Below are 25,831 nucleotides of genomic sequence, written 5' to 3'. Positions count from 1 at the left end.
ATATTTATTATTACAAAATAATTAACAAACCATTCCTGACATGTGGAATTTAAGCAGAATGGCACATTCCTTTTTTTCCTGACCAAAAACAATGTTGTTACCATCTACATAACAGGATTTTAAGAAGCTCTATAAGTGCAAAACATTTGCCTCAGTACCTGAGAGATAAAGTTTGCCGGAATCAGAATTTTTTGGTCAATATTTGAAGCAGTAGGTCCTTCTGTTCTTGGCCCTTGCCAGAAATAGTTTCACTGTTAGTATTTTGGGTACAGGACCCTGACAATCTGTCCGTCAGCCTTCTTGGTGTCCAGCCACTTCCCACAGAGGAAGATCGTGGTGACGCCATTGGCCGTGTTGGTGATTTCCACCCGGTCGAGCAGCCAGCCGGGGCTGAGCCCGGAGTTGTCGTGCTGCATTCGAACTCTCTGCAGCTCTCCCATGTCCAACATCTCCAGCAGGAAACGGTCAGTCTGCTCGCGCTCGAAAAGGTTGCGAAACTTCTGCCGCAGCTGCCGACAACCTGAGTCCCCGTTGGAGCCGAAGATGGTGATGAAAACGTTGGCATCTGTTCCCGCTCCCTTCTCGTCGCCTGTGATGACGATGATCTCGTACTTGACGGGCACCAGGCTGCGAGCCTTGCTGGCAAAGCTCTCGACGGCCTTCTTACACTCAAACGTGAGGAACTCATCCCTCTTCGGAGAGAGGGGGATGAGGGCATTGCAGATGAAGATGTACCTAAAATACAGCCAGATGTTTGAACTGAAACAGTGAATAAATGACTGCTGTGGCTCACTCAACGTTGCAGGCGTCTTACCTGTTTCCAAGTTCTTTTTCGGTCACGACAACCTCCTCGACATGCCAGTAAACTTCCCCTTTAACTTTCTTTCCGTCTTTGGGCGTGTGGCCCAGGCAGATGGCAGCGATATCGCCCAGATTTTTTGACGAAAACTCAAATTTGTCAACGTTTCCCCTGAACAGAGAGTCATAGATAAGCTTGAATGGGTACTTAAAATGTTTTAAACAGCGGTGTGCAGCATTGTGAGTGTAAGTGCTTTGTTGATAAGGATTAAGGAGAAATTAGAGGGTGAGAAAGCACATTTCTTGGAGCTTTTTCATGCAAAGAAGCTGTGGGTGATTGAGGTAATCTCACAGTGAGTACTTACCGCAAAAACCTCTTCTTCTTTGAAGAGTTCTCCATTACAAATTCCTTTGATCGAGCCTTCTTCCCCTCGAGTACGATCCACGCATTCTCTTTGGTTTCACCTTCATCTGAGTCCCCGGTGGTGACACAAATTTCATACTCTGTGAGAACAGACCGCAGTTACATCACCATGCATAGAGATGCATTTGGGCTAAATAAACAAAACAATTAGTATCGAACAGATATGAAGGATGCTGTAAGGAAGCTTACTGGTCTTTTCACTGAGATCTAAATAGTCGTTGTTAGCACAGGGCAGCTCCCTCATTATCTGCCCATCATCATCGCTCTTGGAAAGCCAGCGGTCACAAGGAAAACGAAATGTTTTGTCCATAATTTCATCCCTCACGTCAATGTGCTCCAAGTGCCAACCTGGTGCGAGACCTGTCAGGTAAAATAAATGAATCAATACAGGCTTTTCATTTGACGGTAAGGGTTTGGTCATTTTTCAGGAATCATCCAAACACAAGTTGACAAGTTTGAATTTGTCTTTTTAGTTTTATATACCTTGTACTCTAGCTCTGTTTGCATTGCCTGCCTATAGAGCCTGAGATTGGTCTATAATATCCAACAAGTGGTTATTTGTGTCAAAATAACTAATGGGTAACCAAATCTAAGGCTGTCTTATTTTGACTAAAATGCTGTAATTTGATTGTTAATTGTACCAAACTTCAAAACGCACAATTCCAGTCAGTTTCACTGAGAAGCAGACCTGTGTTATCGTGCCAGACTCGCACTTTGGAGAGGTCTCCCAGACTGAGCACATCAGGGAATCGAAACGTGTCCACCTGCTTGCGCTCAAACTTGTTGGACTTGTTGCTCTCCTTCAGCACCAGGGTTCCCGTGTCTCCGTTCTCTCCAAAAACGATGAGCCACACATTAGCGTCAGTGCCAGCCACTGTCAAGACAAAAGCAAGTCCATCACTTAGGAAATAAATGCGGAAATTCTGTCATAAGTATAGTAAGAACATGTTTTTTTTTTTTTTCTCAAAACATAGAGAGTAAATGCTTCACTGAATGATATAACTCATAGCGACTTTGCTTTTTCCATCTAATATTAAAAGTGCAACATCACAAAATATGCTCCCAAAAACAGACAAGGACGCCATTACCACATGCATAGCATTGCCAATGAAGTCATTTGCATGCATGAGTTTGTACGTGTGTGTCAGTCAGCCTGGCTCGTTATTTTTCTTTTTTTCCCCGAGCCTCAGCATTTGGCTGCAGCTCAGCTTCTAGTAAGCGCCGGAGGCAGAGAGCAGCCCTTTGAAGTCGGCTCAGACTCCTCACCACGCTATCTTATTGATCAGCAACACAAGTGAGACGATACTGCAGGAAGAAAAGATGGAGTGTAAAGGATTTCTGAGGAGGATTTCTTTCATTACTGATCAGGAATCAAGCAGTTTTTTTTTACCCCAGTCCTGCTGGAAAACGTGAACCTCTGCACAGGGATAAATCTAATGAGGCTGAGAGACATGAACATCTCAAATGAAAAGCATGAGGTCAAATGTTTCGTTTTTTTGCCCTAGTTAGTTCTCCTACTCGCTACCAGGATGTGAGATGTTCACTGATCGTAGGATGCATTAACTGACAGATGCTTCCTTTGGAAAATCCTGTGAAAAGAAATGGACACACTTGACAGACGAAGTGTCAGTGTTAACACAGACCCTCAGGATCTTCCGGGCAGAACAGGGGGATTTAAGTGATGAAAGAGGTTGTCTCAGCGGCTCCGTTCACATTGAACTCCCCAGGAACTGACCCACCACTGACCCGTAGATGAAAGGCTGGCTGGATGGACGAAGGTGTGCCTGATAGGTAGACCTGAAACAGCCTCATTTCCCGACTGCTTTTGAACCTGTCCATTTTCAGGTTTTCTCACAGGTCCCATCAACATTTTTCAAATAAGGGTGGTCCCCAGAGAGTCTTTAATATTTTATTCATCATTTGATTAAGCATGGAGCCCTGCAGATCAGACGGTTTATTTATTTATTTATTTTTCAAACTTGGAACTTGAGCTTTATCTTAAGGATTTTCAAGAGAGAAATCAATACAACACAAAAAGTATGCTTTTCATTCTTTCTTTTAGTTTTTAGGTTATTAAATAATTTTATGTCTCCTAGTATTACCACTGAACAGTTGTGATCTTTAGTGGATGTTACATGTGGTAGTGAGTAACTGTAGTGAGGAAGTTTTTATTATCTATATTCCAGTTTGCCTTAAAATACTCTTAACTACCAGCTGTTTACTAAAAAAGTTATAACTTTTTTTTAAAAAGGTCAGTTTTTTTTATCTATTTCATTGTGCCAAACTGAATTTTATACCTCGTGCATATATGTGGACTCACCTGCAACGTCGCTGGTCTTGACCTGGATGGTGTAGGTGGTGAGCTCCACCATCACTTCCTCATTCACCACGGCGGGCATCTCGCAGATCATTGTCCTCTTGGGTCCTCGTGTCCTGGACAGCCACTCCTCGTAAGTGAACACAGACAGCTCCTCTGTGGTCAGGTTACGCATGATCACCTGGATGAACCCAGAAGCTGGTTTTGAAATGTCCTCTGTCAGAATCCCATGAAGATGACTTTAACCTTGAGTTTTGGATCAGCTGTCAGTCAAAGCACTAAAAAAGGTTCAACAATTTGTCCTCTAACTGGGCCTGGAAACCATTTCATTTTCAAACAAAGCAATTAGCCTGGTTCTTTGAGTATTTGTTTGGACTGATTACTATGCTGGATGTCGGCCCAGTTCACTGTTGACTTCATTTCAATACACATAGCCAGCAGTCCACAAAGGCAGAACATCTGCTTGTGATGCTGAACACAGAAGGCACTTTGCAGGGTCAAGTCAAGGAGATGTTCGCAATCACTGAGTCCCAGGCGCAGGCGGACAGGGTTTGGATCGCCCCTGTCTGCTCTGCTGCCCTGCAAGCGCTGTGCTTTTACCGGAGACGACATAGCATAGGAAATGTGTATCATTTCATCAAAGCTTTCTGCCTGGAAGTTCTGACCGAATGCGGAGGTGGGCACTGATGCTGTCCTGGCAGGGTCATTTCAAGAGAAAACCCATTTCTGACTGATGTACTGATGCAGAAAATGATGATAGCGGGGCAATACATGACACACACAAAGGAAACTTATGATGAAATGCTCTCGCTGTGAAAAAAACCGAGCTTGTGTGAGTGTGGAGGCTCGTGCTATAATGGTGTGAGCGTTGGTGAGTCTTGCAACAACATCAAGCTAAATGAAAAGAAGTTCTGGGTCCCACTGTGTGTGTGTGTGTGTGTGTGTGTGTGTGTGTGTGTGGGTATGTGAGTGTTTGTGGAGGCCTGGATCATTTACCACTCTCCTGCTGACAGAGACAAATGTCTGGGTCTGTGTAATATAATAGACTGAATGATCCTGTGACCTACAGCATGCAGTTTCAAGACAAAAACACAAACCTGTTTTGTATTATTGATTTTCTAGGAAGCTATCAATGACTGTTCTGGTTTTTTATGCTCCTCATTTCTTTGTTTTGTTTGATGTATGAGATCTGTCTCCAGGACATAATCCTTGATGCCTTTTGCTGTAATTCATCCCAATTTGTTTCTTACTTGCATGTAAAATTTTTCCTGAACATGCATGTGAGTTTCTTGATGTTAAGCTGGGTAATGTGAGCTGACCTGGTCAAGAAACCAGTCAGGTCGGCTGCCAGAGCCGTCAACGCGAAGTCTCAGCTTTCTTAACGGCTCTATGTCGTCAATCTCCATGTTGAAAGTGTCCTCCTGGCCTCGCTCGAACCTGCCATCCACCGCAAGCAAGGCAGAATTTAGAATGCAGAGCTCCATGTTACATTTTATGGCTGGGAGAAGTGATTAAAAATGAAAAAGACACATTTCAGTCTACCTGTCCTCATTCTTCGCCAGCAACATTTCTTCTGTGCTGCCGTTGGCACCGAACACAGACATGAAGATCTGGGTGTCTGTTCCTGCATTCTGCACATCTCCCGTTACCACTGTTACCTCATAAATAATCTGAAGACAATAGAATGAAAGAAATTATTATTATTATCAGTAATACAATATTTTATGATAAACTCCTAAACTCTTTGTTTAATATCTTTAAAAGCTTCAGTTAATCAGTTATTGTATGTATGAAAAATGTTGTAAATTAGGTATTTTTAAGAGGATCAATTCAGAAAATTATTGGCTGAATGAATGTTATACTTCTAAAAGTATCAAAAGGCTAGCTAAGAGTGTCAAAATGCTCAAAGCTAAAGTAGCTGAAGACTAGCTAAAAGTATCTAATGGCTAGCCAGAACTAAAATGTGTCAAAACTCTAGCTAAACGCTAAAAGCAGCAGAACAGTAGCTAAAAACCAAAAGTAGTAAAGAAGAAAAAATAGTACAAGTATGCTGAACCAGATTGCAAAAAAGCATTTTTTTAAAAAAATATCTAAGTGATCTCAATGCATTTCTATAGGGAAAATGTTTGTAAATACAGCAAAATTGTTTGAAAATATAAACGCTAAAAATGCCAAAAGTCACTGTACGTATCTCCTGAATGTGCAGAACATTTTGATAAAGGAATTGCTAAAATAGCTCAAAGTATGTGGAAGTAGTTAGGCTGTAAAAAAGGTATGGGAAAAAAAGTTGTGTGGTTATTTAGTCTAACTACAGTATTGTGTCTGCCATATTGTTCCAATTGCCCCCATTTATCCATATTTATGTACCTTTTGTGATATGGCAATGGTGTCTGCGTCTAGCACATTGAATACTCTTGCAGTCAACCCGTCTCCCCGATCTTTGGCCAGCCAGCATTTGCAAGCAAATATATATTTGACCCCTTTGGTTGGCACAGCAACAGCCAGCTCATCAACGAGCCAGCAGCTTTCTGGAGTGGCTCCATCATGGCCGAGCTGCAGGGAGGGGAAGAACAATCACTTCAAGCAAAATGGGCTGTATTTGTCTGCACGCCGAAGTGTGTATGCGTGTGTGTGTGTGTGTGTGAGTAAGCATGGAAGTGCACAATCCTTACTCAAACTCTAAAAGCTTCACTCACCTCCACCATTTTAAACTCCCCCACATCTGAACCGTGAACCTCAAAGCTCTCCAGAGAGCCAGCCTGAAAGCCCTTCCTCCTGTCCGGCAGGTCCAGCCACAGCCTCTCTGTCTGGGTGTGATTGGACCCGATAATGATCACATAGGCCCTGCTGGTGGTACTCGCATCGCGCTCCACTCCAGTGCAGATGGTAATGTGGTATGGTATGACTGTGCAGGAAAAGCACTCAGATGATTCAGTCATTTGAGGATTTAATTGTTCAGTTGATAGCAAACTTCCACAGAGTAGTGGATGAAAAAAAAATGCAATGAAGGCACAAATTCTTACTTGGGAGTTCAATTTCTTCCTCTTTCTTCTTTTTGTTCTTTTTGTTCATATTACTGTCAACACTCTTCAGTGTCAGAGCTAAGTTCTTTTTACTGTTTAGGCTCTCTCGAACTCCTTCATAACCCTAAAATACAGAAGACAAACTCAGTGATGCAGACAAACACACAGTGGCACACAGTAATGGACAATTGTATATGACAAAATCAAAGTGCTTGTATTTGCAGCTGACAGATGCGGGATGTAAGAAGACATCACTACAGACAGAAAGACAGCTGAAGTTTCAATAATAGAGTGACGTGCTGTAATCTTGTTTAAGGTGAGTTTATTCATGAGTGTACTGAAGGTTCCAAAGATGGATTAGGTGCATTTTTCTAACAGCAGTTTGTGACTTTCAAAGAAGTCTATTGATGGAGTACAAATGCCTGCTGCCTTGGCCACAAAAACTGGTGAGTTGGTTTTAAAAAAATATGTCATACAGTATGGTTTTATGCTGCATTAAAGGGGAAAAAACTGCTCTCAAAGACGTAACTCACCGCAGAAAGGCAAAATTAAGAATTCAGAAACCTCAGATTATTAATAGACATTGAAACCAAAAAACGTAATCACAAAACTACATCTGCTGAAGCAATTTCAGAGCATAAGCAATGTCTTGATAACCCTGAATCAGCCAAACCAGTTTGTAGAGAGCTGATAGAGTCAGACAAGGCAATTAAATAACCTGAAAAACATAAAAAAGTGAGCGATGTACCTGTGGAAGAATGCCATCTTCTCTGGGTTTTATGATTTTAACAAATTCAGAGAAAAACATGACACAAAAAATGTTTCTGACCATGAAGCATGGAGGCTGATTAGTACTACACTAGGCAGCTACTGTATATTGTAGATTTTGTTGGTGTTCCTGTTTTTGTCCTGCATGATGGAGTTACTTTTAGTAAGTGTTTGTCAACTATTTGTTGTTAGCTGTTCACCAATACTTGTGGCAAATTCCATCATGAGTAAATTCAATTAAAATGGTAAAAGGAAATCCACAAACAGCTCATAAGTCATGTAAAACACTCTTGAATCTCTAGATCTTAATATGTAACCTTTATTGTCACTCACTGTTAACATGCGTGTGTGCCTGTGCTTCTTTGTTCGTGTCAGTAAAATATCTATCTGAACGAAATGGATTTTAATGAAATTCCCAGGAAGCTATCATTACCTTGACATAGAAGACTCTTTCGATGCGCCTGTCCTCCTTCTTTTTGGAGAGCCAACGTTCACATAAGAAAAGATAGACCTCTTCTGTGTCTACGTCAAGAACCTCCACTTGGTCCAAGTACCAGTCAGCGCTCACCATGCTGTTATCATGGCGGATCTTTATCCTGAAAACTTGTCCAAGGTCGACAGCTTCTATTGTGAACTTATCTACCTAAAAAAAAAAAAAAAAAAACAATGATAAATAATCTATCAAGCATCTCTTTGTATTTTAGTTTGTTTATAAAATACACAAAAAGCAGTCTATATTCCCATACAAATACATTTAAAACAAGAAGGAGAAATTCATCAAAAGTTTTCTTACAGAACCGCGCTCAAACTTGTTGTTGTTTGTCTCTGACTTGCTCAGTTTTCTCTCCCCAGTGTCCCCCTGGTCTCCATAAATAGTGAGGAAGACGTTTGCGTCCGTGCCGGCTCCGCTCACATCACCTGTTATCACGGATACTTTGTATGTGTGAGCTGTGGTGGGAGAAAAATTGTTCAGAAACCGGCACGTGTGGATTGATCTGAGGCAATTTCCAGAAATTACAGTGAAATGAAAGCAGTTTACTGGAGCTGTCGTAACAGAAACTCATTCAGTTTTACACGAGAGTCAGAGGAAAATGTAGGACACAACATACTCTCCAGGGCATCCTCCACCTCCAGCTCCGTCACTTTCAGGCTGCCGTCTCTGGAAAGTTTCTCAGTGATGATGTCGGAGGGCACCAGCTCCCTCACTGTCTCTCCATCATCCTCTGACTTGGCGAGCCAGCGCTCACAGGGGAAGATGACCGTTTCTGAACCCTACAAAGCAAGAAACACGGCCTTGTGAATTAGAGGAGAGCAAAGATGTGAACACAACCTCCTGGTTTGTGGTCTGGACTCAGGAATTTGAGATCTAAACAAAGTCACAATGCTGGAGTACTGTTACTTTTACACGAAAGGAACATCTCCACCTACTGACCAGAGAGAGAGTTGGATGTGAGCGAGGTGATGCTGCCAAACGCAAATACTGTATATGTCTGCTGCTATATCAAATACTGCCTGTCTTTAAAGTTTTTCTTAGGAGTTCAAAAATGAATATCACTGATCAGGTCTGAGGATTTAGATGACTCACTGTTTTTACTGTAGCTGTGTCAATCTTTTATCCAGAAGTCAAAATTCAAATTCTATACTATTGCTTTTGAACAGTTTTAATCATAATTTTTCAGCATAAAATGATCTTAGTTTAAAACTCTGGCAATATGGATTCCTTCAAGGAATGCTAGAGCTAAAACAAAACAGACTGTCCACCACTGTGTCAGGCCCGTGCAGTCTATACCTTTCCCTTCCTGAGCAGACGCCTGATCTCCACTCTGTCCAGGTGCCAGCCTGGGTTGACCCCACGGTTGTCATGGCCGATGCGAATTTTCTCAATTACATCCCCCACATCTTGTAACTGCAAAAAGGGAAACAAAACTTTACCAGTAAATCCCAAAACACACCTTCCTTTCGGTTCTTCAGATCTCAATGGATGCACCTGTTTTTCCTAAAACACCATTTCTCATTTTATTGTACCTCAACAATGAACATGTCCTCAGCTCCTCTTTCAAAGTACATTCTCCTCTCCCTTTTGTTGACGCACAAAGCCTTCTGCTGGGTGCACACTGCATTTCTTCCATACAGGACAATGAATACATCCGCATCCGTTCCAGCTCCAAACACATCACTTGTAAAGGTTTTTATCTCATATGGAACAACTAGGAAAGAAAAAAGTAAAAATACAAACAGTTATGTACATCAAATAAAAAAACACATCTAAAATAGGAGTGTTTGAAAACAACTCTGAGGATTACATGGTGTGTAAAACTCTGTCTGGAGAGGATTGGGGAAGAGGTCCCTGATGATGGCGCCGTCATCCTCCCCTCTGTCCAACCAGCGACCACAGGGGAACCGTAATTTCTGTCCTACAGACTGCGCATCAATCTCCACCCAGTCAAGAAACCAACCTGCAGATCCTCCTCCTTAAACAAAAAATGTGAATAAATGTGGATAAATATTTGCATTCTTTACAAAAGTTTGTAGGTTTGTCCTAATTTACCGCAGTTGTCGTGACCAATGCGCAGCTTTTTCAAGGGTCCGAGGTCCACAGCTTCCACAATGAACTCATCGGTCATACCACGTTCAAACTTGTTTCTATGAGTCTTTGAAGCCTTCAGGGTGATTATCCCTGTAGATTTGCACAGCACAGAATAGATTAATGTTTAAATATGAAAAAAAAAAAACACGCTAAATACTTGTTTGAATTATAACCTGTGTCATCCTTAGTGCCATAAAGGGTCATGAAGACATTGGCATCTGTTCCTGCATATTTCTTGTCACCTGTTTTTATTCTCACTGTGTACGTTGTAGACATAGCTGCAGCATAAATAAAGAGTACTGATTATTTTAGAAAAATCCTAATATCCACAGTTAGTTTACCATTTCACAGCTTTCCCCCCTGGACAGCCATAATGCTGCTCTCACCCTTCTGTTCCAAACCGAGCGTAGCTTCAGAGTCGTCTTCGTCTTCATCCCCCTTCTTCATAAACGCTTCATCCACAGGGACCAGCTCCCTGGCAAGCTGTCCATCATCCTCATCAACGGCAAGCCAGCGCTTACATGGAAAAAAGTACCTAAAAGAAAACATACAGTATGTAATGAACTCTGTAGCCTATAAATATCTTGGTATCAAGCATTTCCAAAGTCTTTATGTACAACCTAAATCTCTCTGTGTTCGAAACGGCATCAAGAAAACAAGCACTTCTCTTTAACAGATGCTAAATCTAGTACCATCCTACACCACAGAGAGGAGCTCTAACATATTCTGTACTACCCACTGAGTGAGCTGATGCTGTTTGTTTAAAGACTGTGTCACTGAAGAGGTGTTGGCTGACAAAATCTCAATAACTTCTACAAGTTAATATATTTTTTGCAGTTAATCTACCAAAGTGCTGACGGATCACTGCTCTCTTTCTAATGTCTTCTTGACTCACGTTGCATCATCTTTGTTGTCTACGATTTCCACTCTGTCCAAAAACCAGCCAGCACTGGCCTGGCTGTTATCATGTCGGATCCTCAGCTTCTTCAGGACCCCGAGATCCACCGCGGTGATGCTGAAAACATCCTCCTAGGTCAAACAAAGCAGTAAGGATGGGTATAAATATTGCCAAATACTAGCAATTCATGCAATCTCGTGCTTATTTAAACCTGCAAAACTCTTGAAACACAACTTTTTGGGGAAATTTCTGACAGAAAAAAACAAAAAATAGAAGTTTGGACAACACAAACAAGTTAAAATACTGTATCTGAATAAAACAATTAGGTAAAAAAAAAACTGAATAATTGTAGGTTTTCACAATTACTACCTTTTCATATTGTTTGTTAAAGCTTAGTTAGTGTCATCAGCAAGCAGAAATAAAACCTAAGTAATCATTTTCCCATTTTTTTCAATGGTTTTAGAAGCATAACATATCAACAAGTATCAAATCGCTGCAGTAGTTTTTCAAATTGTACCTGGCCTTTCTCAAATTTATTTAGTTTGTTGGATTTCCTGAGCCACCGTTCCCCTGTGTCGCCAGTCTCTCCATAGATGTTGACGTACACATTAGCATCGGTCCCAGCGCCCCACATTGTTCCAGTGTACACATACACGTCATAGGACTTCACTGAAAGGAAAACACAGGAAATCTTCTGTGGCATCACAACGATGCGTATGATAGGCCTGGCCTAATTCAACATTGTTTCATAATTGAAACCTCGCCTGGCAGGCTCGACACATCAACGAGTTAGTGCAGAACATTCATGCTCTACTTACACTCCAAGTCTTCACTGTCCTCCGTCTGCAGCTCAACCACAATCTCCCCATCCTCCTCATCCCTGGCCAGCCAGCGGTTACAAGGAAAAACAAACGTCTCTACCACTTCCTGAAGCTCCTCAATTATCTCCACCTCTTCCTCTTCTTCTTTCTTCTTCTTTTTCTTGTCCTTCTTCTTGTCCTTCTTAGTCGTCTCCTCTTTTTTCACCTCAACCTGTACCAATGCCATCATGAGTCGCTTGATGTCCACTGTCTCCAGAAACCACCCGTCTCCGATGCCTTTCCCGTCATGAAAGATGCGTATCTTGTAGATCCGTCCAACATCTAACGCTTCAATCTAGATTACAGGGAAGACGAAGTAAAAGATTTATTCTTTAATAGATGCTGGCGTTATATAAGGCCTAAAACGGACCTTGAAAATTTCGGTGGTGCCACGTTCAAAATTGTTGGAGCGATTTTTCAGAGTGAGCACTTCGGTTTTTCCTTCCTCTCCATAGATCTGACAGAAGACATTAGCATTGGTTCCAGCTGCTCGCACATCACCCGTGGCCACTGTTATTTCGTAGTTGATCACTGTTGAAGAGAAGACATGAGAAGACTGCGTAGAAAAGAGAAACGTATATTTTTACGGTTTGCTTTTTCGCTTACATTTCTCAATGTCCAAGACCTCGCTGGGATAGATTTCCACCTCCACTTTTCCATCGGCCTCGTCTTTGCAAAGCCAGCGGTGGCTTGGGAACATGTACTCCATTCCGTGAATGGGAACAGAAATCTGCACGCTGTCCAGAAACCATCCGGCCCGTAAGCCCTCGTTTGTGTGACCAATCAGAAGACGGTTGATCTATAAGCAGAGAGAAAACTGTCACAAGCTGAGATTTCTTTGGTTGTTATTAGTGGTTGAGGTTGTTTTGTGATTTTTTTAGTCAGTTATCTTCATGTGTATTCTGTGTCTTTTCCTTGTGATTATATATGCAGTTATGTTTCTTTATTGTCTCCTAGGGTTACTACATCTTTCCCTGTCAGTTCTGCTTCACCCGTCCACTCAAATATTTGTCTAAACCTAAGTTATTTGTCAAGCACGTGAATGTCCAAACAACTTACCTTTCCGATATCAAACGTTTCCATGATGAAGATGTCAGTTCGTCCTGTCTCAAAGTAGTTCCTGAGGTCATTGTCAGAGACGGCCAGTATCACCTTGTCAGTGTCACCCTTCTCCCCATACAGCTTGACGAACACTCTGGAGTCTGAACTGGCACCGTTCACGCTGCCTGTCTTGATCGCTATGTGGTAATTGACATCTGAAGACAAGTCAAACAATTTATTCTTTTTTCGCTCTTCACACGTAAGTAAAACGATCAGCCTCTTTAAATAGCGTGTGCATGGAGGTTTCTTGCGTGGGTCTTACTGAAGAGGCGCAGGCCATCTCCAGCTGGAACTAGCTCACGAACAATCTGTCCATCATCCTCATTACGATCCAACCACCTGGATTAGCAACGCAGCAGACTTTGATCAAATTATATCGAACAGGAGATGCAGTCAACTCAACTTTTTCACCACTTGAATTAAAATGGTTCTATTTTTTTTCTCTCAAACTTAAGAAGCTGAAGGAAATCAAGACAAAAACATAAACATGGTTGTGTTTTGAAGTCAATATGCATAAAAACCTCACAAAAAATGAATAAAATAGAATGATAGTCATGCAACATAAACCAGACCTCTAATGAGTGTGATAAATTCTGTTATTTAAAAAAAGAGAAGATGTCTTTTTTTTGCCTTGTTTCTCCATTTTAAGCTCTCCAGCCTTCTCTAATTAACAAAGCAGACAGACAGGAAGAACCTTTCTTCTCCAGGCGTAACACTGCACCCAGCCCTGCGGTTTGACTCCAGTTACAGAACGAGAGATCTGGTTGGCCGCATGCATTTAGTGTCCATTTGTAATGGCAAAACCACCCGTCAGCTATCTAACTACTTGAACACATGCCACTGTAGACCTAGTGAACCCAGGCATGGACAATTTACATCACTTAGGAGAGTTTTTAAAATGTTGGAAAGGTTTAAACTTTCTGGGGCGATGGCTGGATGGATTTCACAGCAAGGAATTAATAAGGAAATTATTAAGGATTAATAGGGATGATTTAGAAAGTAGCCTTTTTATACTAATAATGTGATAGGAAAATGATTATTACCCTTAAGTAGGTTTGCTAATCATGAAACGTAACACCAAAGCAATGAGAAACAGTTAAACTACCTTAGGATATGGTGTATTTGAAGTAAAAAAACAAGATTTTTTCGAATTAACATCATTTTAAAACATTTACTAGGCATAAATCTTAATAATTTCTGTTTAATTCTGCCTGCCAAGCTGCAGCTTATGCTTATTTTACATTACAAATACCATATAACATGAGAGGTGTTGGTAAGTGTATAACTTACATTTTAAGTCAGGAGTTTTCCCTGACTGCAGCTACATATTTACCAACACACACGTCATCTCACCTGTGGTTTATCTTGACAAGAAAATCAAGAGCATGTCAAGTCACGTGCAATGTACTGGCTTGCCTGGAACAGGGAAACTCAATGGCTGCGGACTCCGGCTGTCCCTCCTCCCTGACTAACACCTTATCCAGGAACCAACCACAGCCACCCCCACGGCCATCGTGGCCCACTCGGACTCTGCGCACCTGGCCCAAGAAGACCGATTCGATGAGAAACTCGTCATGCTGCGGGAAGCAAAGAGAGAAACTTGACGCTCGGGGTGTATTTCATCAACTGCCTTTATATGTCGTTTGCGTTTTACTCTAGATATTCACTCACGTTTCCCTTTTCAAATTTGTTGACGTTGTTCTTGCTCATAATCATGGGACGCTCGCCCGTGTCGCCCAGGTCACCGAATATGCTGAGAAACACGGTGGCATCGGTGCCACTACCACTCACATCGCCAGTGCAGATTGTGACACGATACTTTATCACTGAGAACAGAAACAGAGAATCAATGTTACACTAAGCAGCTACATTCACTCTGGGCCATGTGCTGATATAAAGACACATGTCTTATTAGAAAATGCCTGAATGGGTTTTTCTTACAGGGCAGTGGCTCATCAATAGGTGCTCCTGTGGCTGGAAGCTCTCTGACAATCTCATTGTCATCTTCGTTAATGTCCAGCCAACGGCCACATTCAAAAGAATATTTGTCCATGGTTAACGTCTTGAGCATAGTGACCTGCAGACAGTCACAGCCTTAGCTGTCATCGTTCTGCACTCTGGTTCCTCATCTTCCTTTTAATGAAAATGAAGACTGCTGCAATAATCTCATGTTTACTTTTAGGTTGACTTAGAATCTGCTGCCAAACTTGCAGATCTTTAAAGCCAAAGTTTGGTACAGTTCAGCTTAAATGCTAACATAAGCAAACTAACCTGGTTTGGTACCACTTCACAATAAGAGCCTTATTATAAAGTATTTATTAATGCGCTTTAAACAGGTTATTCATGAGTTTGTAACAACTTTATAAAGCATAAACAATTATTTATGAAGCAGCTATAAACATTACTCATACACTTAAGCAGGCTCAGTATTTTGACAAGATTAAGTGATGTGCTTTTATTCATTCAGCTAAATGTAACTTATTTACTCCTTTAATTAAAAAAACTTTATACACCAAGTAACTTACTGACAAATGTATGATATTCAGAGGATTTGATCTTGCTAAAAAGTAGGCCTGCTTTAATGTATCACCAGTGTTTTATAACTGTTTTATAAATGATTGTTAATGCTTCATATAGTGTTTGCAAACTCATGAATGACGCGGTTATAAACCCCCAATTTTTTTTTTCATAAACGGGCCTTATTGTTACCTAAGCGTTTGGACAGAAATCAAAGCTTATGTTACAAATTTAAACCTGCTTGAATTTTTTAAAAAAAGCTAAGACCATGCAGACAAAACATAATGATAGGTTTTACTGAAAAAAATAACAACCAATTAGACAAACAAATAAGGCTTGGCAATTGCAAAGTCTCTAAAAATCATCCCATGTTTGTCGGACTTATCTGTGCCAAATTTAAAGGCAAATACTTTAGTAGTTGGTGACTTTTTGCAGTCTGAAAGTGATTCACTTACAGTCTACAAAAAGAGAATAGGATGTCTGGTTTAAAAACTCATTTGCACTGCAACTGATTTCCCCGCCCTTAGACTCAAGCATGAGATTAAACTTTAAATCTCTCAACTATTTACTTCATGGTGATCATGTAGGTCAGTGTTACCGGCTCACATTAACAAACCACACAAACAAAGCAGAGTTTCACCTTCGCTAAATGCCATCCAGCAAATGGATTTCTCTTCTCGTGCCAGATTCGAAGTTTCAGCAGCCTTCCTATGTCTGGCAATTCAATCTGCACAAATACAGAAAACACAAAATATACACTGAAGACATAAAAAATGACTTCTTACGAGTATAATAGTGCCACAGAACAACAACAACAGATAAACATGTTCTGCATTCAATTTATAGCAGTTGATTTAAGACTTACTATGAATTTATCAAGCTGTCCCTGTTCAAAACTGTCAGAGTTGTTTTCTAGTTTGATCTCGTCAGATTTGCCCCTCTCTCCGTAGATCTGCAGAAACACCTGAGCATCTGTGCCTGCTCCTTTCACATCAGAGGTCCAGATCCACAGAGACCATGGGTACTCTAGAGTGAATAAAAACGGCTAACATTTAGGAGTATTTTTCACGCATGGAATAAAATGTAATTTACAGTTCTGTTATTGTGTAATGGTCCGTGTTTTGTTAAATTGCCCACTTTTGTGTTTCTTCTGCCTGAGAGAGACCATCTCATACAGTTCCCTCTCAATCAGTCCATCCCCCTCGTCTTCATCCAGCCACATCCCGCATGGAAATGTCTGCTCAGTGCCCGTGAATGGACAGTAAATTACCACCTGGAAGGGAAATGGCCGCTTGATGGATGACCGGCATTTTTAGAACAACTGTGACTAAAAAATAAAAGCGCAACGTACCTTTTCACAGTACCACCCAGCACCTACGGCACCATTATCGTGTCCAATGGTGATCCTGCTGAGAGGGCTGATCAGTTCACAAATCTCCACGTTGAAAATGTCAATCAGACCGCGCTCAAAAGCGCCACCCTCGAGGAAAATTTTCCCACTGTTTTTCAAGCCCTTGGAGCCATGCATCACCATGTGGATCTTGGAGTTGGTCCCTGCACCTCTGATGTTTCCAGTCATCACTTGCACATTGTACACAATTCCTACAGAAAGGTAAGTTGTGTTACCAATGTATCACTGATTTAAAACTAAAGCATTGATGCATTTAGAAGCTGTTCTGCTGCAGATTGACGCTGTTAACTGTTTCGATGGGAAGCAGTAACCAGATCCTTGAGGCAAATTAACCTCATCTTATAAATCATGCATGGGATTTTAGATTACATTACTAATGTTGTTTAATTTTCAAATATGCTGGATCAGTGTTTTCTCACCCATTGGCTGCAGTGATCCAACTAACACATCTCTTTGTATTTTCCCATCATCTTCATCCATCGCAAACCAGCGATTAACTGGAAACTCATAAACTTCCTTGTTTCCCATGTCATCTATCACCACCTGTAGGGAACAAAAGTATTATGCACAGCAAGGAGTCTTTATATTTTATTACTGCACATCTTTAAAGGTCATGTATGCATGCCTGTTTCAGCTGTACGTGCCTTATCTAGAAACCATCCAGCCGATGAGCCTCTATTGTTGTGTCCAATAGTAATTTTTCTTAACCTTCCAAGGTTTGGAGCCTCTATGGTGAACTTGTCCTCTGACCCACGTTCAAAGTTGTCCTTGTCACTGTCCAGTCTTCTCTCTCCTTTCAGAGGAATACATCAGAAACTGAATGATTAGCACAGAATAAAAATAACAACAAATGCATCCTTCTGCTTAACTTGTATTTCAGCGAATTTAGTTTTCTTTTGAAACATTTTTCTTCCGTCCACATTTTAAAACCAGAAGCTATTTTTGTAACTCAAATGAATCTTTCACACAACCTGTGTCCCCATATTCTCCAAAGATATTCAGGAAGACGTCAGCGTCAGTTCCACTTCCCTTCATGTCGGCAGTGAACACGCTCACAAGATATTTGTTCACTGCAAGGCAAGGAAATATAAAAGCTTAGACAAAAATAACATCAAACTTGTAAGGGAATACTGGTTATTATTAAACATAATAAAGGCAAGAAGTGTAATTAGTCAGGTGATTTGTTCTATTCTTATTCCAAAGGTTATTTGCAAATCATCTCTGAGATGCTTTCCAGGTTAATTATTTATAATGCTGGGTATATTTGAGTAACAACTATGCTGCTGTGACCACTCCCTCATGGCGCAGTCTTCACAATGCTTTACTTGATTGACTACAGGTGCTAAGATGTTAGATCGCATTACAGCAGAGGTCACAGGGACTGGTTTTACCTGAGGATTACACTCAGGTGGCATTCAATTACAAGCTGAAACTGTAGGAAGATCAGGAACCGTGGTGTGCAACTGGTCAGACATGTGGTGTTACTGTTGCCAGTAGTATTTAAAAAAATATTTTAGCTCTTTATTTCTGGTGGCAATATTTCAAACATATTTTTCGACTTGAACTAACTTATTAATTTGTCAGGCTGCCTTTTGGACATCTACGTCCCGTAATCCCAGAGGTTTCAGAAGTATTTCATACTTTAATCGGCTGTTGTGTCACTTTTATTTTGTGAACCATTGTGCCTGCTTTGGATGTGTTTGAGTGACCAACGTTTTGGGACGTCCATGGGGTTCAGGCTGCCCAGCAGATCCCTGACGAACAGGTTGTCCCCCTCCTCCCGGCTCAGCCAGTTGTTGCAGGCGAAATAATAACGCAGATTGGGCCGGTTCACGTCCGTCACCACCACCCTGTCCAAGAACCAGCTGGCGCTCATCCCGGTGTTGTCGTGCTCGATCCTAGAAAACGGAACATCCATATCTTGACATGCCTGCAGGTAATCTCAAATGAGCTTGTCACAATCAATTAAACCTTTATTTTTCATTTGTTCGGTTCTCTTCAGTACTAATGAAGAAATATAACTGTTCTCCCTCACTGCCGCTCAGAAAGGTCTAAGAGACTAAGTGAGGTGAGATGGAATATGAGTATAAATAATGCACTCAGTTTATGAGAAGCTGCCAGGTCTAATGAAGACAGATATGTTTCAACAGGCTCCTGCGAACTTCAAGCTGCGTTGGAGTCACTCTTCAATGTAACCCATTGTGAGCTGCAAGTTTCATAGCCTAGACTGCACTTTGGGAATAACAAATCAGATTCAGTCATGTCAGAATTCAAATTACGTGCATCAGAGGTATGGTGTCACACTACAGTGTAATAATGTAGATTTGGTATTATTCATAACTGATTTGGGAAAATAACATCCTCCCACAATCCACTTAAAATACCTTTTCAAGTTATTTTTGACAACATGACTAAGGTTAGCGTTACTGGTGCTATTTTAATAGTCAGGAATGACAGATTGTTGCATGTGACTGTCAGTAGAGCTGTTTCCATGGCAACAGTGACAAGTCTGTGAGATGATGACTCTGAAACTACAGGCTGTGATTGCTCTTGAACCTGAACACCTGTTTATTTTCCTTCTATAGGACGCTGTCTTCGTGTTTAAAAACTTCAGAGTTTTAAATCTAATTTCGCTGTTTATGTTTTCTGGCTGTGACGTAACTCTGCCTCCTGTACAGTTAGACACAAATTCATGACAACAGATGGGGCTTAACCTTTTGTCACAAGATAAAATCCCATGAAGGCCAGCAGTGCAAGCCACTGATGCCCTGCGTGAGACATGCTTAACCACGAAGCATGAACTGTGATGCAGTGCGTGATCTGTAACTGCGCATTGCATGTATTCGTTTGCTACACAGTACCTTAGCTTTTTCAGAGGTCCCACATTGTGTGTTTTAACACGAAAAACATCTGTCTTATTCTTCTCAAATGCTGTCCGGCTTCTGTAAATTGAAGAGACATGAGGAATATTAAAATGTGCCAGAAAGATGCATTAAATGTCTTCCTTATTTTAATCCAGGGAGATTATTCCAGAGAGATAAAGGAGTGGAATTCTGAATCAGTAAATGGCATCCCCTGTGACTGATCCGACTTAAGCTGAACTGGTGGTCTTGTAGCAGTGGTATAATATGAAACCTTTTAACCAGCTCTGCCACTTCATCGCTCCCTCCTCCTTTTCTTCCTCGTGTACTGTACTTCTACCCCTCACAAAAATGAAACTGGGCATGTGAGGAGATCATATTCCCTTTGTCAAAAACTGCAAACCGATCAGCTACCTTCTGCCTTAACAGAAAGATTTTCTTTGTCTGATCGACATCTTCGTCTTTTCTACTTTGCCTTCAATATTCAAACCACCGGATCACATATGTAAGGTGCTAATTGTCATGAAACATTGTTCAACACACATGGATACATGCTCTCATACTCCTTTGTTTAACCACCTACAAGAGAACAATAAAAAAAAAATACTGCAAACTTCAGAATTCATGCAATTTGAATGTTGGAATTGCATTGAATTTCCAAAGCATTTTTTAAATCTTTCTTGGTTTTTCAATTGGGCAAAGAGGGTTGGAGAGACCAAAACCTCCCTTACCTGTATTGTGTCGGTAAATTTAAATCCATCGTGGCACAATACAGGCAGGACCTAACGTATATCGGAGTAAGGCAAAACTCCTAACGTGTGCATGTGTTTCTTAAAACAGCCTCCTTAATGTACTGTATGCGTACAGGATTTCATTGAGGTACACAGCAGTCACACAGCATGGAGGTACTGAATACAAGACATGCTGATGCGGACTGGGGTGAATGAATGGGACCACCGGGAGGTGTGGGTGACATGGTCCTGAGTGGGTGACAATAAGTCGGTATATCCTATACGCTGCACAGGTAACTCTATCTGTCAATCAATGTGTGCAGAGATAAAAGGAGCCTGCTGCAGATAAGATCCCTTGAGAGTCATTTGATCATCTGCATAAATGACATCGTGGTCTTCTTTCATTTCTTTCTGAATGGAAAAGAAGACCGGCCATGTCACATAGTTCCTCCTTACTCCAGATATTCTGAGTCCAACACTTTCTGCAGCTGTATGGAAGAGAGATTCCAGCTTCACGTGTAAACCTTTATTTTGGAATGTTGTTTTGAATAAGTTGATTTTTGATGCCGAAATTCGTTTTGTCCGGCCTCACGAGCCTTGCAGTAATCAAGTTAGGGATGAACAGGAATTCTCTCCTATACAGTTTTTTTATGTCCACAGTACAACCAAACACAAGAACAGAATCAGAACCATCTCTTTTAAAAAATACCTCTTCTCTGTGCTGAAGGATTAGAGAAGAATAGAAAACATAAAAGGTTTAGTACTGACTTTGACAAGGTGCTAAACCTGCAAAGCTTACAAAGAGAACATGTGAAACAAAATAAAACGAGTTAAACACTAATCAGCACACTTTTTAGTCATTGGGAAATATATGTTTTTACATAAAATGACTAACAATAACGAGAATGCTTTTACACATACTTGCTTGCCAGGTGAACCTTGGGCGAGACGCCAAAGTCTCCAAAAAGGGTAACAAAGACATTAGCGTCAGTCCCAGCTCCTTTTACATCACCTGTAATAGTTACCACCTCGTAGACTGGAAGAAAGAAAACAGAAGGAGAGAAGAAAACTTACACAATGTGATAATAAACAATCTGGCAAATAATAATTAAAGTGGGTTTTTTTTTACGCCAACATTTAAGTTAAATAGCAATGTCAACAAAAATAAAATTCCATTCTGAAACAGTGTCTAATAATTACGTTTCGATTGAGAACCTGACACAATTATGCTCTCATCTCTCACTTGCATTATTTCGTTTGGTCAATTCTTGTGGAAAATCTGCAATTATTAGTAAATAGAAAGAAATGCCCATGGCCCAAAATACTTTCTGAAATGAAATACATGTTCAGCAACAGAAATAAAATGCAGCTAGACACAAATGACAGAAACACTTCAGGAGAAAAGAAAAAGACTGAGCTCAATCAAAAAAACAAACAAACATGGATGGATGTTGAATTGACAGAAAGCCGGGCAACTAAAACCAGATTAAAGAGAAAGAGAGACCCTGATAAAATCTGAACGTTAGTGGCCTGGTAAAACTGAGCCTTTTGTTAAACTCCTTCTGGTGTCGGAGAACTGAGTGAGCCAGTAAAAGAACAGAGACATGTACACAGATGTGGTTTAATGCTTCTCATTTGATAAGAGCCTACTTACTGCTCCTCCTGAAGCAGCATGATGGCTGAGAGGTAAAACGGTCTTAATGAAAGCAGTCATATTGATTCTTGGAAGTGCTGTCAGCATGGGCGAGACGTGTGGCGGGTACCTGTTTAGGTCCACTTTTTAATACATGTACTGCATTTTCTGCAACCTCTTTTGTGCTGTTTTCTCCACCTGTGATTCTGAGTCTTGAGTGAGTTGAGCAACAGAAGCATTTTGTTTAAAGGTTAGGAACCACACTGATTTCAGTTTAACTTGAATAAAAGAAAGATGCAATGTTGAGTCGCAACTTATTTACCCAAAACTACAATCATTTCCCGAAGCATATCAACTGAGAGCGTCATAGTAACAAATTTCAAGCTTTACAGGTTTAAATCTAAAGTAGTTTTGGTGATCTCCTGCTAGAAGAATTAGTTTCATTATAAATGCTTATATTTACTATATCATCTTAATTATATTAATAACAAGATGAGAGTGATTTTCAGTGCAGCATTTGTGTATTTTTTCAAAAAACTTTATTGATATTTGCATTCAGAATAAAGTTGTGACTCTCAGTCCTGCCAGTGGCCCTAACTGTGCTCCCAGTCCCCGAGTCTGGGACGGCACCCAGCACCTGTCTGCCCTCGGGCCTCTGTTTGGCTTCATTCATGTGGAACATAACTGAGCTTTCACCCAGAACAATCACAGAGGGGTTCCCCTGGTTGGCCCCTGGTCAAAGCCAAAGGTAGCTGGCAGAAACTTGTGTTCTGACTGTTAGACCTGCACGTCAAGCGGAAGAGATTTACTTACATTTAAAGGAGAATGTTAGGCCTCTTCTCTGTTGCTTACCTTTCTTTTTGTAGTACTCATCTTCATATCCATCAGAGGAGTCGGTGTGGTAGTTAAGCAGCTCATTCTGGTAGATAACAGCATAGTCCACCTGTTTATTTTTGGACTTTTTCCCTTTTTTCTTTTTATCTTCGTCACTGCCTGCCGAGCTCTTCTTTGCCTTCTTCTTTTTCTTTTTCTTTGAGTCCTCCTCCTCTTCCTGCTCCTCAACTAAGGAGTCCTCAGCATCATCGTTGTGGGACTTCTTCTTCTTCTTGGCGTCTTTGGACTTTTTATCCTTGGACCCCATCTCCTCCTCTTCTTCTGGATTTTCTAAAGATGACTTCTTCCTCTGCTTTTTCTTTTCCTCCTTGACTCTGTCTGTCACTTCCTCTTTAAGTCTCTCAGATTTCTCCTTTTTGCGTTTGGTTGTAGCCTCATTGTTGTTCTGCTCACTCTCAGCATCTTTACTTGAAACCACAGCATCAGCTTCAGCAGCATCATTGTCTGGTTTCTTTTTCCTCTTTTTCACCTTATCACCCTCTTTTACCGTCTTCTCTTTCCCCGGGAGCTCCTGAACCTCTGAGCCCTCCGGGCTCTTGTGTTTCTTTCGACTCTTTTTTCTTTTTGTGGTGTCCCCATGGGTCAAACCGTTGCCCCTTTCCTCTAAGTTTGGCTCAGCTTCCTCCACTTCGTCATCAACCTCTTCGGTTTCCTCTGAAGCTGTGGACTTTTTCTGTTTCGACGGCATCTTTTATTCATCCACTTCCCTGGCCTTTAGTTTCGTAAATGTTGCCTTGAGTTTCTAATGGTGTAAGACAACTCATTTGACCCTTGGCTGCAGGGAGGTTCTGGACTTGTGGGGTTCAGAGGAGCCTGGGTGCACACCAGTGGAGATATACCGACCCAAGCCACTCTGAGGGGGAATCACCACCTGATGGTTTGCTCCCTGGGCAGTATATGAACATACAGCCCACAAACACAACTCATGAAAAATTTGTGACACCTCTGTGGTCACGTGGGCCGCAGGAGAAAGCCCTGTGAAAAAGGAGCCTTGCTCAGAGAACTTATCTTCTCTGCCACGACGTTCTCTATTATTCATGGTGTCAGGATCGCTTTACGGGCCGGGGGCGTCTCGCTTTTACCTGCACTCACACATACACACACAAACAGAATGACAGACACACATACACACAAACAAACAAACACACACACATCTTTGCAACTACTTCTTTTTCTGTTCAAAGGGTGCAGCAGTGAGACTAAATCGGAGTAAATTAATGTTAGGAGTGGCAAAAATGGACTATATCTATATTTATTTATTCAGCAATGATTTATGTAAAAAATACATTTCAATATTTTTGGAGATCTGCAACCAATATTAACACGTTTGCAACTTACCTTAAATACATACATCATGTACAAATTGCATATTTTTAAGACATCTAAACTAAAATTTTTAAATCACTAAGTTCAATAATTATTCAGTCAAAATCAGGTAAAAAAAAATCATTCGTAGTGTAGATGAAGACATCATGTAACAATATTCTGTGTGAAAAGTATTTTTCTCTCATTGTACATTTAGGAAAATATGATTTAAATGTAATAAACTAAACACATTTTTATGTTTTGAGCTAAATCAAATTGCTAAGAAAAATTCAGTTTACCTTGGAAAAAAAAAAGAAAGCAACAAAATATTTAGTTTTGACCTCAGTCTTACATAAATCTGGCTTTAATCATAAACTGTATGTATCCCCATCTTTTTGTTGGACTATGTCCTGATGGTACTCACAGTCCACCTGACGATGAGCCAGATCATCCCATTAGTCTCATTGCTGCCATCTGACACCTGATGAAGTATAGCATCAAGGGAAAGGGCAACGTTTGGTCATATTGATCTTTCATCATCAGATTACCCAGCCAAGGATAACAACAGAGTCAAACCACCTTCACCTCTATGAAGAATTGTTTTCACAAATTTAACAAAAACAGTTTGATCTTTAATCTTGTTATAACAAAAAAAAGTGTCAATGATTTTATCCATTTTTAATACCTAACAAACAAAACATCCTCCTACAGTGTAAAAGTTTTTTTTTTTTTTCTGGCAACCTTAAAATTATTCCTTAAAACTTTAAATAGTCAATTTGTGAAGAAATGCCTGTACTTAAAAAAAGTCATTTTCCATTAAACAACATTCAATTAAAACGTAAGTGTTAATTTATTTGAATTTGACCAATGTTATGACAGCAAATTTGGATATTCAAATTTTTAAATCCTTTTTTATTTTAGTCTCTAGTCAATTATCAGCTGTTTCTACATTTTGCTTCCCTATTTCATAGAGTAAATGCTGCAAATGGGTTCTTCAAAATAAGTGCTTATCTAATAGCAAGCTTTAGCTAGCTAATTTTAAAATAATACAGTGATTTCTCTTTTATTTAAGTTTAAAAGTGAGTTTTTATTAACTCAGCTGTCACCTGTACTTATCATCAATTATCTGAGCGAGCTATCATTCCCAAATATCATCTATAAACTGTATTAATATGGTGTGGCACAGTGGTGCAGTGGTTAGAGCTTTTGCCTCTCAGCAAGAAGGTTGCAGGATCGTATCATGGCCTGAGGCCTTTCTGGGTGGAGTTTGCATGTTGTCCCTGGGCTTACTCTGGTTTCAACAATTTGCTAATGTCAAATAAAAAGCATGTCATTAATACACTAAAATTAAATAAGAAAAGACTATTTTTAGGTGGAGCAAGTGTTTTAATTACTGTAGGTGGAGCTTGACTTTTGTAAATCTTCAACACCCTCAAGTGTTGGTCATCAAACTATAGTGTAAAAAAATCAGGATGTTTGTGTTTGATCACTCATGCACGCAAAATTAGAAATGACACAAATGAGAAAATCGAACAATTTTATTTACAAACACAGTACTTCTATAAAGAATGATCAAGAAGGACTGCCTTTTATTACAGAGACGAGCATCCTTCCTTCTCCACTTGTAATTTATTCATGATTGTGAAACAATTTTGTAATGAAGCCAAGCATATTTTGGTGTTATTTGATTAGCTAACACATTT

General features: G+C 40.5%; 1 protein-coding gene across 1 annotated transcript; it reads right to left on the bottom strand.

Moving 5' to 3' along the window:
* Positions 1-22: 22 nt before the first annotated feature.
* loxhd1a (lipoxygenase homology domains 1a) lies at positions 23-23,650 on the bottom strand. The gene is made up of 41 exons (XM_017407549.3): positions 22,782-23,650; positions 21,218-21,332; positions 19,566-19,646; positions 18,418-18,602; positions 17,676-17,774; positions 17,349-17,497; positions 17,124-17,247; positions 16,645-16,895; positions 16,431-16,566; positions 16,159-16,319; positions 15,934-16,020; positions 14,718-14,853; positions 14,448-14,602; positions 14,193-14,353; positions 13,039-13,115; positions 12,735-12,931; positions 12,282-12,474; positions 12,046-12,206; positions 11,634-11,970; positions 11,333-11,484; positions 10,813-10,946; positions 10,304-10,452; positions 10,091-10,195; positions 9,879-10,007; positions 9,634-9,801; positions 9,356-9,537; positions 9,120-9,236; positions 8,440-8,602; positions 8,124-8,278; positions 7,764-7,973; positions 6,563-6,686; positions 6,236-6,444; positions 5,907-6,092; positions 5,082-5,209; positions 4,859-4,976; positions 3,543-3,720; positions 1,911-2,096; positions 1,412-1,582; positions 1,164-1,302; positions 815-970; positions 23-735 (listed from the first exon to the last, which is right to left on the bottom strand). The coding sequence occupies exons 1-41, from the start codon at positions 23,509-23,511 to the stop codon at positions 255-257; spliced, it is 7,275 nt and encodes a 2,424-aa protein (XP_017263038.2). The 5' UTR covers positions 23,512-23,650; the 3' UTR covers positions 23-254.
* Between the last annotated feature and the right edge of the window lie 2,181 nt (positions 23,651-25,831).

Source organism: Kryptolebias marmoratus, linkage group LG14, assembly GCF_001649575.2.
Source record: "Kryptolebias marmoratus isolate JLee-2015 linkage group LG14, ASM164957v2, whole genome shotgun sequence".
Classification (NCBI taxonomy): Eukaryota; Metazoa; Chordata; class Actinopteri; order Cyprinodontiformes; family Rivulidae; genus Kryptolebias; species Kryptolebias marmoratus.
This window is presented reverse-complemented; position numbering and strand designations above follow the sequence as displayed.